The sequence below is a fragment of the Patella vulgata genome, chromosome 7 (assembly GCF_932274485.2).
Source record: "Patella vulgata chromosome 7, xgPatVulg1.2, whole genome shotgun sequence".
NCBI lineage: Eukaryota > Metazoa > Mollusca > Gastropoda > Patellidae > Patella > Patella vulgata.
Genome location: NC_065885.2, coordinates 24,156,033 through 24,171,582, shown reverse-complemented (window position 1 = coordinate 24,171,582; position 15,550 = coordinate 24,156,033). Strand labels below are relative to the sequence as shown.

Genomic DNA, 15,550 nt, shown 5'->3' with positions numbered 1-15,550 from the left:
TGATGTGAGGGATTAGCGAATGAAACGGTCTGTTACAGCGAGTTTTTGGCGTGAGTTGCACAGAACTGTGGGTAACCTACGAGAAACATCAACGCTGATCGGTTAATCAAATGTCTGAAGTCATAGGGTCAAGAACTGCTAATATGACCTCTGACGCCACCTTCCACAACAATCGGTCAGATCTTCATGTAGTAGAGGCCATCAAAAGTATAAAAAAAAAAAAACGAAATATAGATCTGTATTTTAATCAGATTAAATCTATACAAGAAACAACCCACAGCGACCGTATTATTATAATATTCAACATCACGTCTGACACAAGCGCTGAGATCAAAATTGGGAAAGTTTGGCAAACCTTCCATTCACAAACCCAGTCACTATATGTCTCAAACCATTCATTAATGGTGTCATTCGACAGATTATCGCCGCCACGGCTGGTCTCATCAGGTAAATTGCCCCTTCCTTGTGTTTAGTATGGAAGACCATACAGCTCTTTATTCTTAGTTCTGAATTCATGGTTGTTTATTCTTATTTCTTCATTTGATGCCGTATTTCGACATTTGTAAACTAAAATTAACACTGGTATCTTAAAATCAATATTTGTTTTACAAACCAGACAATTGTTATATCAGATATGTAAATATACAAGGACAAAAATCTCGAATAACAAATTTCCAAATACAAATCTCCAAATACCAATCTTGTAAAACCATTGTCAAAAATAATTTCTCCAAATTCCTCTAGGAAACGGTCATTAAAGCTTAACATACCTATTATAATAATATTAACATGGTCAATAAAATTTATGGGAGTTATCAAGTCTTTAATCAAATACACACTACTTACGATCTATTGTGATCAATGAAACTAGTGTCACTACTCACTAGATTATATGCAGTGTAAATATAAAACCTACGTTTGATACAAGTTTTGATTTACGATATCACCCTTGGTGGAAGTGAAGGTAAAACTCCAGGAACGAAAGAACGAACGAACAAGTCTTGATACCTCTTGCCACACCTATCCTCCACGAACGCTCATCATAAACATGTCGTTAAATTTTTGATTCATATCAAAATTACCAGTTTGAAAGTCAACAGTTCTACTATTTTTTAGTTATTTATTTAGAAGAAAGATCGATACTGACCTTTGAGAGACATCACAAGTGGTGTCCATCGTTACCTGAATATCTGATGTGTGATCTTATGTGATCAGCCATTCGCCCGAACGTTGAGTTATCTAATGATTAGTTTATTTTATTGTACATTTAACTTGGATATTTAATAATAATAACCTTTTTTATTTAATCTGTCTATCCGTCTATCCGTCTAAAAAGGTGTATACGGGTTTTAATTAAGAAATTCTTAATGGGAGATAAATCCTAAACGTCAATGGTCTTCCATATCAACTGACTTTAATGTTAAATCCACGACATTTCTTGGCTTATAACATCCTTTGAACATTCGAATGATTTTAATCCTTGTAATGACAAAGAGTCCAGTATGTCACATTGGCAGTCACAATCATCTGATAAAAATATTGAAAGGAGTTGACCATTTCGATTGCCTGCTAGGCCTTGTCAAAGGAACCTATAGGCAGTGGCGTCATTTCAGTTGACGGTCACCCTAATTTACGTCTGTCTACTTCTTGATCCTTCCGAATATTCACCAAAACCTGACAGAAGATTAAAATTCAAACAGTCTTCTTCGATTCTAGGGCATGCAAACTATCAAGGAAATACCTGGATCAGAAACTTAAATTATTTTATCAAAAATATGTGTAATGTAATGAATTTGTTTCCAATGCTGATAAGAAGGCTTTAATAACATTCTCGATGTATACCAATCACCGTCACTGCTGTAGCTAAATATAGTGTTCTATGAAATGAAATGTGGGTTAACGTCCTACTGTTCTGCACCGATGGAGGCTATAAAGCCAAAGAAAGTTGGTAGAGGTATGGTTGACTCTTTTGACGTTCGAGAGTAGCCAATATGAACAATCTGTTTCGTTGCACCTTTAAAAGGACCATCCCGATTTTAACAGAGTCTCAGAAAGAAAAGTCTTTGTACGTATGAAATTTAAGGGTTAAGCTATAGAGGAATGGTGCATTTACCTTGTCTGAAAATTTCAGCACAAAATATTGTTTCGTTTGGACGTGAACGTCAAAACCACTTATCCGGACACGTAACCCTTTTAAGATTTCGGGTCTTTGTGACCTGATAATCTATTACCGTCCCTTTAGAGGTCATACCCAGTGCGTTATGCATGTTCTGTACTTGATAACGAACGCTAAATGTCACATACACGTTATATTTTATAAATTTATAAAATAAAAAGTCTTGTTTCATCCAGACACCGCATAATACAGCTTGGGCCACCAGTCTCCATTTCCAGGTGGAGACTGACGGGTTTAAGTTGTTTGACAACGTATCACGTATACTGAGTTTGTTGTTCGGCCCTAAGGTAGAGTTTTTTTAAGGGGTTTTCACACAAAATTAAGCAGTTTTATTCTCAAAAATATCATCGAGATTGGCCCTTTAATATGACTTAGGCTAAATATACACGTTAATCTCACAGTTTTATTATCAAATGATACAGTATCACAGTTAGAAAATATTAGAAAATAATATAACATATTTGTTAGTCAATCAAACGTGTGATGTGGAAAATCATGTTTTTCCCACTGAACCACCCTGTCACAACTACCCCCTTCCCTCGCCAACACAGCAAAGCCAGCTTATTTAAAGGCTCAATACCACTCTTGTTGTAACTGAATAATATGTCCCAATCTTTATTCTGGTCAACAAATTATACTATTTTACAATATTCCAATTAATTGATGATACAAAATTCATCTTAACACACCTAATTTAAAAAATTCGAAAACTTCAACTAAATGATTTGAAAAGCCTGACGTAAAGCTTTTCAAATGTGACTTGGATTTAAAAATATTTTTGAACCCTTTGGACAAGTAAAATTGGATTTAATGGATAATTTACACAACAGGTAGGACACCAACACATCTAGTACTTAGAATAAGGTTATTTTTTATTTTCTGGAGCTGTCAAGCCAGCAAGAGTGTTATTGTCCCTTTAAGTAGAAATAGGTTGATCACAAAGGGAAAAACTTTATCACAAATTAAATGAGTGTATCTCATCAAGAATACGTTTATCACAGTAAATAATCACAGAGAGCATAAATGTGTCATATAAGTGGGTTTATCACAGAATAAATGATATTGTTATTGACGTTAATGAACCGTTTTAAAAAATAATAGTGGATCTATAGGTTTGCACCCCACTCCTCGCATCCCCGTTACAATATTCATATTCCTGGTTTCGGGGAGGGCTACAAGGAGCGAAGCACCCAGAAATACATATATTAAAATATTTCAATGATTTATAATGCGTATATCTGGTTATAATTTGTGACTGAGTGAGCCCAATGTCCAGCAGTTAGGTGAATTATTTTGGAATATTGTGTAGTTTGTCAATTACATTGATATACAATAATCAAAGACAATATAACCGAGTACATCAAGTATTTGTACAAAAAGTAACACGAAGGGAGTAAATAATAAAGAACAAAAAATCAGCAATGTACCTCCATAATTAATTAATTCATTCATGCAATTATTCTCATTGCTTGATAACTAGACAGAAGCCCTGTTGAAATGTTGCAATAAAATATCAAAATATTTATCATTCATAGCAATGTGTATTTGGGGAAAGAAGACATATCTTGGTGAGTTTCTATGGTCTGGCATCACTAGCGGTATATGATGAACCAATCTGATTAAAACACAGCTCATATTTCGATTCGTTTTTATATAGTTCAAAATTTCGTTTTACTTGTCTTCACAACACTGGGATTTGAAGAGTTGTAATATAACCTGCGTTCTGGTTGAAATGAGGGATAAGCCAATAAAATGGTCTGTTACGGCGAGTTCTTGGGGTGCGATGCACGAAACTGTGGGTAAACCGCTAGAAACGTCTTAGGGTCAAAAGATCTCTGACACGACCTTCCACTACATCCGGTCAGATCTTCATGTAGTGTAGGTCATTGACAGTATAAAAAACCGAAACGAAATATAGATCTGTATTTTAATCAGATTGATGATGAACAGAACAATTTGTATAAAAATAAAATATTTTCTTAGTCAGTCAAAAGGAATACATGTCAGCAGCTCATTTATCGCCTGTGCTCTGTCTTTAAGCCACTAGATTACTGATACGTGCTGTTTTGCCATCAGGCGTATTAATCCATCTTGTTGCATTTGTTTTTGTGTTGTATTCGTACAAATTACCTGAAACTATATATAATAATGCCAATGTTAATTGATTCAATCATAAAGTATCCAATAAACATTAACTAATTCAAAGCGGATAAATGTTCGGAAATCATTATTGCTAAAGAGGTTAGCATAAATCAGTATTACAATTAAAGTTACCAGAAAATGCAAATTCGACCGTTATATACCCCCCCCCCCCCAAAAAAAAGAAACCACACACACCCCCTTTCATTTTTAAAAAAGAAATATCAAGAAATAAGATTGCTATAGTTTAACTGACGTGTTTCACATGTATTTATTTCCATCCTATTTTACATCTTTTAAATTCACTAGTCGATATTTACTACGCACGTCTAAATACATATCACCAAAGTTAAAATATATGTATTATAATATATCATGCAATCGTTCTTTCACCTTTAAATAATAATTATTTTACCTGGATCTACGGCCATTCCGTCAAAGTTGCGGTTTGATATTCGGTGCGATGGAGCATCATCTACAACAGGTAAAGGTGTCATTGTTTGAAGGCGGGTACCAGCAGTACTTAAAGGAGCGATCTGCCCACCCCAGAAAAAGTCTTCATCATATGGCTTAACTGGCACGGTCTAAAATTTATAAAATGGTGAAACGATGAATCTCTTAGAATCTATAGCTGTGTCAATATAGTGACGATTACCAAAGAAAAGTCTTCATGGGGGGACTACAAAGCAGCAATTCCATTTAATCTGAAGCCATTGGAGGTCTTAAGTTATTCTTCAAAGTCGCTTATATTATTTTAGAGATACGCGACACTCCGATCAGTATTTACTCATTACGTATTCCCGTAGTAACTCATTCCGTTTTCCAATGAAAGCTCTCGTGATCCACGGACACTATTTAATTATCTTACCTTAGATTTAGTAACCATTGGTAGAGACAGAATGGCAGGAGGAGGATGTTTCTTCAAATCCTGATCTAAATCAGGAATTTCACCTGAATAAAAATAACGAAAATATGACTGGCGATAGCGTTGTCAAGATGGAGGTCAGGGTTTGATGTGATGAAAGTCAAACTTCATCTAAACAAAATGAGTGTCCACACGGTTTCAGTTACACGTTCACACAATGTAAGCTTTATTTTTTTTTTTAAAAATTCTAAAAGACAATATATCTAAATTATCGTAAATAATTAATACGTTACCATTTTTCATTTTAGATTTATTATCAACAAGTTGGGCACGAGCTGGTTTAATTGGTCTGTAAAGAAAACAAGGAAAACAAAAAATGGACATTTAACTGATCACAAATGAAATGAAATGAGGTTTAACTTACAGTGAAGACGTTTAATTGATCAGAATAAGATTATAAAATCTGCGAAATAACTAAACGTTGAATGGGGTGTAATTAAATACAATTTTGTCATGTATTTCCTTCACGAGTTTGAAAGTGTAAATGAAGTGATATCTCCAGAGCTCCACCAATATTTGTATCGAGTTCATAATCTTTTAGACGGAACGATATTTCAATTTTCCAACAAATATGCCCAAATGAAAAATACTACCACGTGTCAAACATTTTTATGGAACTTGACATGTGTCGCTTTAAGTTCACTTCAAAATATTTGCGATCCCAAATTCTGAGTTTTGTTAGGGGTTTTCCGTAAGCCCCAATGTGGAACCCGTCTCAGATTAAAGAAGTAATTCCACTGACAGTCACATGTTATCAAGGACTTGAACGGTGGAAATGTCTTTCTACGTCATCAATAAGGTAAAGAGTGAAAGAACTTAAAATGGTGATTATAATTTGTCCTACGTCATCAATAAGGTAAAGAGTGAAAGAACTTAAAATGGTGATTATAATTTGTCCTTATGGATTACAAAATGAAATGAAATTGGGTTTAACGTCCTACTGTTCTGCTCCTATACTGGGCTAATGAAGACGGGCATACGCCATACAGTGTGCTATGAGGGAAATTTTGCCCGGACAGCGGCACTATCGCCTACTCTTATATCGAATTCCAACTGCCAAGGGATCTTTTACGTGCATTCCAATGTATACACGGGACCTCGGTTTTTCGTCTCATCCAAAGGACTAGACAGCTGTCCTTGTCAGGCCCCCCGTTCTGCACCACTGACAAGGGGAAACCACGTCGGAAAATCCCGATGAACTTTCTCGGCCAATGCAGGGATCGAACATCTGACCTCCAGGCTAGCGAGCCAGCGTCTTAACCACCTAGCCACCGTGGCTCCCTTATGGATTACATGGATTACACATTATATGCTTTAATACTATTTGTTTTAATTAAAGTTGATCGTATTACCTTTGTCTCTGCCTGTAACGTCTTATACATAAATATATACATAAAGCTAACAAAAACAAAAGCACTAAACAGATAATAGTGATGACAGCTATTCCAGTAGGTGTGTCGTTCCATGCTGTAGTCTGTTCTTGGTAAGGTCTAACAGTTTCCACAGAGTAGTAATTCCAGTTAGGACCTGTAAGAAATAATTATCAAGAGCTGTCTTCATGATTTAACTGGCATTCAAATATGACAATATAAAAGCTATTAGTGATTTCAATAAAGGAACATTTGGAAACACCATTATGATTCGCAATTTAATGTGTCCCTTTAACTGTCTCCAATGACCGATTACTCTGTATACTGCTTCTTATTAATCTGTTTATAGTTAATTTTATACCCTTGTTATCTTGTTTTCTTTTGGTGCCTCTACTACTACTACCAAGGCCGCTTCCACCTCGGGTGATATCACAAACATATATTTCTCATTAAGCTATCCCGTACCAAACTAATGAAAAACGATTGCCTACACCAGCACACAGTTGGAGAAGCGGAAAAAGAAACAAGCGACTTGACAAACACCTCATCTCCTTGACTTCAGATTATGGAGTTCGGGGCAGTATATTATGGTTCTGTTTTACCAATAAAAAAAAGCCCAGTAACCAAAGCAGAGGCGATGTGCTTTCATCGTTTCCTATTAGGAATTTCGAGGTGCGAAGCAGGAAATGATTATTAAAAAAGATATGTATTAGCCGTTGATCAAAATTTACCTGTTACTGCTGATGATGGTGAGCCGTTTGGATCAGTTGTAAAGAAGGAAAGGGCTTGATCATAGGTTAGGAACGTTTTGCCTCGGTTCCTATTGGTTATGGAATCTGTACTATTATCAGTCAGAGCATAAACATGAACACTGACAGGACTGAAATGGAGAAATCATTTTAGTTTTTAAATAAAATAGTGTATTTTTGAACATGTTTTGTTCTTTAATAGAAGAATAATTCTCTACTTGAGACAAGTATTATTTTTGATTTGCATTAATCTATATAGTATTCTTCGAAATTAGCCACCCCTGGTCCAATGCTTGGCCAAATCTGCTCGGTTTATAACTAATTCTATATCATACATTGACAAAACATGATTATATGTATAACCTCAATAAAATAATTTTGATATACAAATAAACTAAGCAGAATTACAACAGAATACCACTTAACATTAAGTGTTATTACCTCCCTTCGACAGGTCTCATGGTTGGTCTCATTGTTTATTTAAATTGAGTGCGATAATAGGGGTGGCTAACAATATTGTCTTTTCTTTTATCAAAAAACGGTACTCAACAATAGGAGTGCGACAACATATCAACTCAAAATATATAGTAAAAAACGACGCTGGCCAATGACCAGCAGATAATGACAGTGTGTCCGATGAGATATGCCATTACAGTGGCGATAACTCTGGTTTGCTCGTCATTGCTCGTGATAACATACGACAGTAATATAATTGTTACAGAATTTATGAACTAACTGGTTGTTGGCCTATTATCCACAGCGAAAAGCAACATGGCTCTACTGCACTAGTCCATACATGATACTGATTCCGTACTGTTAAGTTCGGAAAATAACAATGCTAAGCACTGTTACTGCATTTTGCATAAACTTCTCTCCGAGAAAAAAACCCTCATTGAAATAGAATGTTACATTACTTGGTAGCTAGTAGCCGTCGTCTGGCAGGAGGTATTATGGCGGTACCAGATCTTTCTTCTATACACCAAATCCTAGTTTGGGCATTGGGATATTTTACTCTCATAAGGTTTGCAGCTTGAACTAAAAACTCGGTTTGTTTAGCTAAGAAATCTGCACGGCTGATTTTTAAATTGAAAGTTATTATGATTTCATTAGGCGTAAAGGTATCAATACGTAGAGTGGCTGCTGTGGGAGAAATTTGTAAAGGTACGCCATTATCTCTGGCATTGCTTGTTAGTAAATAATTAAAATTGGTTGATGCTGTTGACTTCAAAGTTAATAGACCTGTAAGAAATTGTTTCAAAATTATTATTAGGTGATAAAAGAACATAACAAAAATAGATATGAAATTTGCCAAGTACATAAACTGTGAAAGTGAAATACTTAAATAAAGTTTGAATATATAGAATAATGCTAAAATTTCAAAATGTTATTAAATATACCTGACGTGATATCCATTGTAAAAAGATGATCATAAGTACTTTGGACCAAATAATAAATAACTTCTCCATTAGTCCCTACGTCGAGGTCTGTAGCCGAAACGGTCAATATATTATTGGTACATTGTCCAGCGTAAGCGACTTCAGAGTTATAAAAAACTGGATTAAAGATCGGTGCGTTATCATTTAGATCCAAAACTGTTATGGAAACTGATGCACTCGACGTTAATGCTGGTGTTCCCTTGTCTATGGCTTTCAAAAAGAAATTAAAATTTGACACCGTTTCACGATCGATGACAGTTTTGATTGATAGGATCTGAGTTAATGTGTCTATAGTTAAATAATTATCAGCGAGAACACCACCTGCCGTTGAGGTATCTATGCTTAATGTGAAGTCTTTATTGATGCCAATGTCGTTATCCGTTACGGTTACAGCAAGAACGTTGGTACCAACTGCGGAGTTCTCGGGGGTTGTTACGCTATAAGTAAACGAATCAAACGTGGGAAAGTTATCATTCTTGTCTGTAACGGTTATGGTGGCGTTAATGAATGTAGAACGAGGTGGAATTCCGCCATCTTGAACTTTGCAACGAACAAGATATTCAGCTATAGATTCTCTGTCTAGCATTACGGTAGATTTTATTTCTCCTGTTAATCCGTTTATAGTAAAATGAGTCGAGTCACCAGTCCAGAAATTAGACAGATAATACATTAGCTGCGCATTAACCCCTTCGTCAGCATCGATGGCTGCTAAAGTTCCAGCTATGGTCCCATTAGCCTCATTCTCTGGTATATTAAACATGTAGGGTGTTCCTATGAAGATAGGGTCGTTGTCGTTGATGTCTCCAATTGTTATTGTTACAGTTATGTCCGTGAATTTTGAAGGAACACCATTATCTGCTGCTCTAATCTGAAGTACGTAACTGGGTGTTCTTTCCCTGTCCAGGTCATTATTTATCTGGATTGAAAAGATTAAAAAAAACTAAGTGAATTCGCTAGGCAGATTGGACGAAAATGCATATTTATTTTAGGAGAGAGAGAGAGAGAGAGAGAGAGAGAGAGAGATGGGGTTTACGTCCCCTCGACACAGACTAGGTCATTTCGGGACTAACATGTTTTTTAAAATTTTATTTCAATAGTTCGCTTGCGCGTAGGGGTCTTTAGCAGTGGGAGGAAACCGGAGGCCCCGGAGAAAACCCACGAGCTTGGACAGGCGACCCTACGCCTTGTCACGTACAACCGGGGATTCGAAACCACGTCAGTTGACTCATTGACGGGCCTTATGATACAGCACACACGTGCTAACCATTCGGCCATCCAACCCCCCTTTATTTTAGGAAGAATCATATAAAATATAATCCGTCGTTAGTATAAAAGACAGAACAAATACTCGTCATGATCTACTTACTAATAATAAACTAATCATAAACTTTTTCTTGTTTATAAATACGAAAAAACGATTGTATACAGAATTTAAGATTTGGTTACCTGGACAAAACCATCGTCCGCATCTATTCTGAAGTCACCGCCTATGTTACCACCAACTAACGAAAACGTTATTCTTCCGTTTTCGTTTTCATCAGCATCTGTGGCTGCTATTCTAAATAAGATGGTACCAACACTGGTATTTTCTAATACCGTTCTATCATAGTTACCAGTTATAACAGGTGCATTATCATTCACATCAATTAGTTCTACTGTAACCGTTGCTGTACCAGTTAAAGATAGGGTACCTTGATCAACAGCTTTTAAAATTAATATGTGGCTAGAATGGCAAAAAAAAACAAGTTATTTTAACATCTCAAATCCGACAAAAAAAAACAAGTTATTTTAACATCTCAAATCCGACAATTTTTACTAACTGATTACTTCTTGTTTGATTCTTAGAACATGGTGACATGAACAAATATTAACCATTCTTTATTATGACCCAACCCGAAATCTCAATTAAATTGAAAATAATATGTCGTCAAATAATATCAAGTAAAGAAGCCGCTTGGAAACAACAAATACGCAGCAATCTATCTTGTATGTCTCTTTTTTGGGTGTGCGATCTTGTCCGATAAATTGAATGCGTTACGATCAATGCAGATTGTGGTAGCATCTCTTACCTGGCTTGTGTTTCTCTGTCTAGCAGATCTTTGGTACTGATGATACCATTAGCACCATTAACTCCAAAGAAATTATCCGTAAGTGAATAAGTAAAAATATTGTTACTGTTAGCTGTGGAATCCGCATCTTTAGCATTAACTGTTGTGACGGATGTTCCCAAGGGGACATCTTCAAATATATTAACAGTAAAATCCGCTGGCGAAAAGATTGGTGGATTATCATTGATATCGTTGATAGATACTTTAACTAATGAAGAAGATGTTAATGCTGGAGTTCCACCATCTACAGCTTGTACAACCAGATAATATAAAGTTTTAACTTCATGATCTAATAAAACTTGGATATTGATAACGCCAGTTGCTGGATTAATTTCAAAACTTGTTTGTCCATCTCCTGATACTATTGAATATGTAACTTGTCCATTTACTCCAGAATCAGCATCATTAGCTACAATCTGGGCTACAGGTGTTCCTACAGTTACGTCTTCATTTATAGCTGCATTATACGTATTTTGAGTGAACACTGGATATTCATCGTTCTCGTCAGTAAGGGTAATAGAAAGCCACATAGTATCAAATAGTCCACCAGAGTCTTCTGCCTTTAGGGTTAGATTGTAAATTTGTGGGGGTGTATCGTAGTCTAAAACTGACCATACATACGTTACGCCTTGATTAGGGTTGATGTAGAAAGTTGTGTTACTCGGTCCATTACCGCTGATGATATAATAACTCACTTTCCCTCCAGTTCCAACATCGCTATCAGTAGCCGTAGCGTTATAAATATTTGTCCCAACCGGTGTAGTTTCATTTATGATAGCACTACCGTTGGGATCTGTAAATACAGGTGCGTTATCATTGGCGGGTAAAACATTGATCACGACTGTGGCTGTCCCAGTTAACTTTAGCGTACCACCGTCTGTGGCGTGTACCACAACGGTATGAGATATCACCGTTTCGTAATCCAAAGCGCCATTTAACACCAAAGTATTACCTGAGATTTGAAAAAAGGAAGACGGATCCGATTGTATGGAATAAGTTGGCGTTGCATTGGCACCAGTGTCATCGTCGGTGGACGTTAATGTAGCAACCATTGAACCTGGTGCTGCACTTTCTAGAACATATCTTATGTACGTTGTAGGTGTAAAAACTGGTGGACTATCATTGATATCAGTAACTGTTATGATGACCTGTGTATCAGCTGATCTTCGATCTGAAGCTCCTGGTGTACTATCAGTAGCACGGACAGTCAATGTATAGGATGGTGTTGCTTCCCTGTCCAAGTCATTAGTAATGGTTATCTGCCCTGATGTGGTGCCAATTAAGAACTGACCAAGTGAGTCTCCGCCAATAATAGAATATCTTGGTGTACCATGCGAGTTGCCTGTATCAGCATCGGTTGCTGTTACAGTTACTACTATACTACCAATCACTCGATTTTCTGGTACTGTAGTCGAATAGCCGCCTGCTGGGAAGACTGGGTTGTGTTCGTTTACAGGACCGATCAGTACACTAATTGTTGCCGAGGTTGTTTTGACTGGTGTTGCCTGGTCGATGACATCAATTAAAAGGGTATAGGATGTCATAGTCTCATAATCAATAACTGTAAATATATAAGTGAACAATAATCAAAGTGATCAGCTACCAAGTTCTAATAATCAGAGATAATAGAAAATGTACGGGTTGGTGGATTAAAGAGTAGGTGATTACGTTGCAGAAAGACGCTGCGCTTACAGCAAAGTTTTCGGTTCCCATTTTTCGTCTTTCTGATTCGAGTAGGACAGTTGCCTCTATATCATATAGTTCTTAACCTTATCGGTGTATTTAAGGTAATGCGTACAACTAGGACATTAGTTAATTTTTTCCCAGTAGTTATGTCAAATTCCTTACCATTAGCAAGACTAAGGGCTCCGGTAGCAGCATCCAGTGCAAATGCATTACCAATATTACCATTTGTTATAGAATAAGCTAATACATCAGCAGTGTCAGCATCACTGCATGACAAAGACGTCACCTGAAATTTCATAATCAGATCTTAATTTAATCACCATTGCTGTACCTGTGCTATGTGGTGGTTGTAAAGCGACATCGCCATAGACTACGCATTTGTTAACCTCGCGAAATTTATTGCATAAAATAATTGATACCTGTACGATATTTCCTGGCCACATCACGAAGTAGTGAAAGGCATTATTTGCTCATAACCACTGAATATACTCGTTACCATTTCTTCTGAAAAATGTTCTCATGAGAACTAATTAGTGTTACTATAAGTCATGTTCAAAAATAAAACTCCGATAACAGGTTTCCCGTGAATAACGTTAACTAACTTACAGGGGCATTAACTGCAGCATCTTCAGCGATAGTAGCTACCACATCATAAGACGTACATGTAGGTGCGTTCTCATTGACATTGGTTATTGAAACTGTGACTGTGGTAGAAGCAAATTTAGCGGGAGTTCCACTGTCAGTGGCTGTTACTTCCAGAAGATATACTGGAGTGGTCTCAAAATCTAAACTAGTCATAGTTTTTATCACTCCTAATGTACTATCCACAGTAAAAGCTGTGTTTGTGTTACCAGCTAAATAAAAATAAATACTATGAAAATTACGAAAGTATCAATTGAGATAAAACCAAAAAGTGAAATTATTCATACATCACCACTATGAAATTATTAAAAAATATATCTTAGATTCGAAGAAAAATTAAAATTTGGTATTTTGAAATTCGGTGAAAATGTTTTACACTTAAAACAACCGACAGTAACTTTAACGCAAACTATTTGTACAGATTCAGTTTCGGTTAATCGATTGATATTAAATTGTAATTGTAGAAGGTGATCCCCAAACTTCCAATGTACAAACCAAACATTCCATAAGTAATAATATTTACCTGTTATCGAAAATGTGATTTTACCATGGTCACCATAATCCGAATCCGTGGCTACAACTTTTGCAACTGAAGTTCCTACAGTAGCATCTTCGCTTACCTGGAATATTGAGAGATTGACATTCATAATTATAACATCATAACGCTCTCTACATAGACATTTTGGTATATGGTCCTCAATAAATGTGAAAGTGTTAAATCTCAGACATCGCTGATGAGACACAGGCGTTATAAGATTCATTGCAAGTGGTGAGTCTACATTTTATAGACTTTAGTAGTTCAGCGGATGCCAATGCTAAAATGTTCACACGAAGTAGGTCAGTACTTGGATTTTTGATAATAATGTGATGGTGTTAAGTTAAATATGATATTATATAAAAACCATTCCTGTTGAAGGTGAGACTATCTAATTTAAGATAGATTTACAAGTGCTATCCCAGTGCTGTTAACTGTATGACATTTCCTGTCCATAGTCTTGAAGCAGTGTTGATAAGTATCACTAGCTCATTACCACTGAAGATGCTCTTCATCATTGTTTCTGTAGAGATATAGACTTAATCATAGTTTTTAAGATTAAAATGATGCCTTACTTGTACAGTATTAGACGGATCAGTAGTACCAAATACTGGAATAAACTCGTTAACTGGTGTCACAGTAACGGTGACAGAAGCCGTTCCAGATAACGCTCCATCATTAGCTTCAATACGTAGTGTGTAAATATTGGGTAAGCTACTCGGTGGATCTAAATCTATGACTTCCTGCACTTCTAATAATCCCAGCGTGGTCGTACTAAATGTGAACAAATTCAACCCGTCACCGGCCAATATTGCATAGGTTAAAGTTGTTGGTGTTGCATCGTTATCTGTGGCTAAAGTCTGGACAACGCTTCCACCAGTAGCCAACGTTTCTAGAATGGTTACAGAATAACTATTGGAGCCAAAGACAGGTGCTATATCGTTGACATCTGTTAGTTCAAAAGTTATAGTTCTGTCGATTGATTGGGGAGGGCTGCCCCCGTCTTTAGCCCTCACAGTGACCTCATAATATACAACACCACCTGTTGCTGTGTCAGTATCAAGTAGTTTTAATGTGGAGAGAACTCCTGTTGTAGTATCGAGGGTAAAAACACCATTTTGAGTGGTCCCGAAATCTGAAATGAGAAATAAGACTAGAGTATCGCCTATGTTATCGCTCACTAACCAGGAGGTATCCTGTACCATCGGCAACACGTTAAGGGTCTCCCGAAACAAGAGTACGTCGTAGCGCCGCTGTCGGGACAAAATTTCCGTCAAAGCGCATTGTATTATATGTCTGCATTTGCCAGTTTGTTAAAAAAAATAAGACGTCAAACCCTCTTTCATTTCATTCTCTATGCTTCTTTTGAACGCGTGCATTGTGTTATTTAATACCGATTTATACTGATTACGATCATTATTATCAACTAAGAAAAACACCCAGTACGACAGATGAAAAAGCCCGAATTCATCATATCCACTGACAATTGATACCAAAGCCTTTCGATTGAACCGTGTCTTCGGGACACTAAACAAATATGCCTGTTAATGCAAGATGTGTTGATTAAAAGTAAATACCATCAGCTACAGATATAAGTTCAAAGGTTACGGTTCCATCAACGCCAGCATCTGCATCCGTGGCTGCAATTGTCACAACATTGGTTCCAACCGGAATACTTTCTAAGATATTGTAATTAACACCAACAGCAAATGCAGGTGTAAAGGCTTCCCATTGGGGACTGTGCTCATTTTGTGGTGAAATCTGAAACACAGAAATCGAGAATT

At 36.5% G+C, this 15,550-nt stretch overlaps 1 protein-coding gene across 1 annotated transcript; it reads right to left on the bottom strand.

Moving 5' to 3' along the window:
• Window positions 1–5,418: 5,418 nt before the first annotated feature.
• Window positions 5,419–11,829, bottom strand: LOC130013563 (protocadherin gamma-A2-like; the record flags this gene model as incomplete). Its single annotated transcript, XM_056102263.1, has 2 exons — window positions 5,419–5,427; window positions 11,218–11,829. Coding segments are annotated over 2 exons (621 nt in total), but the record flags the coding sequence as incomplete, so codon positions are not given.
• Between the last annotated feature and the right edge of the window lie 3,721 nt (window positions 11,830–15,550).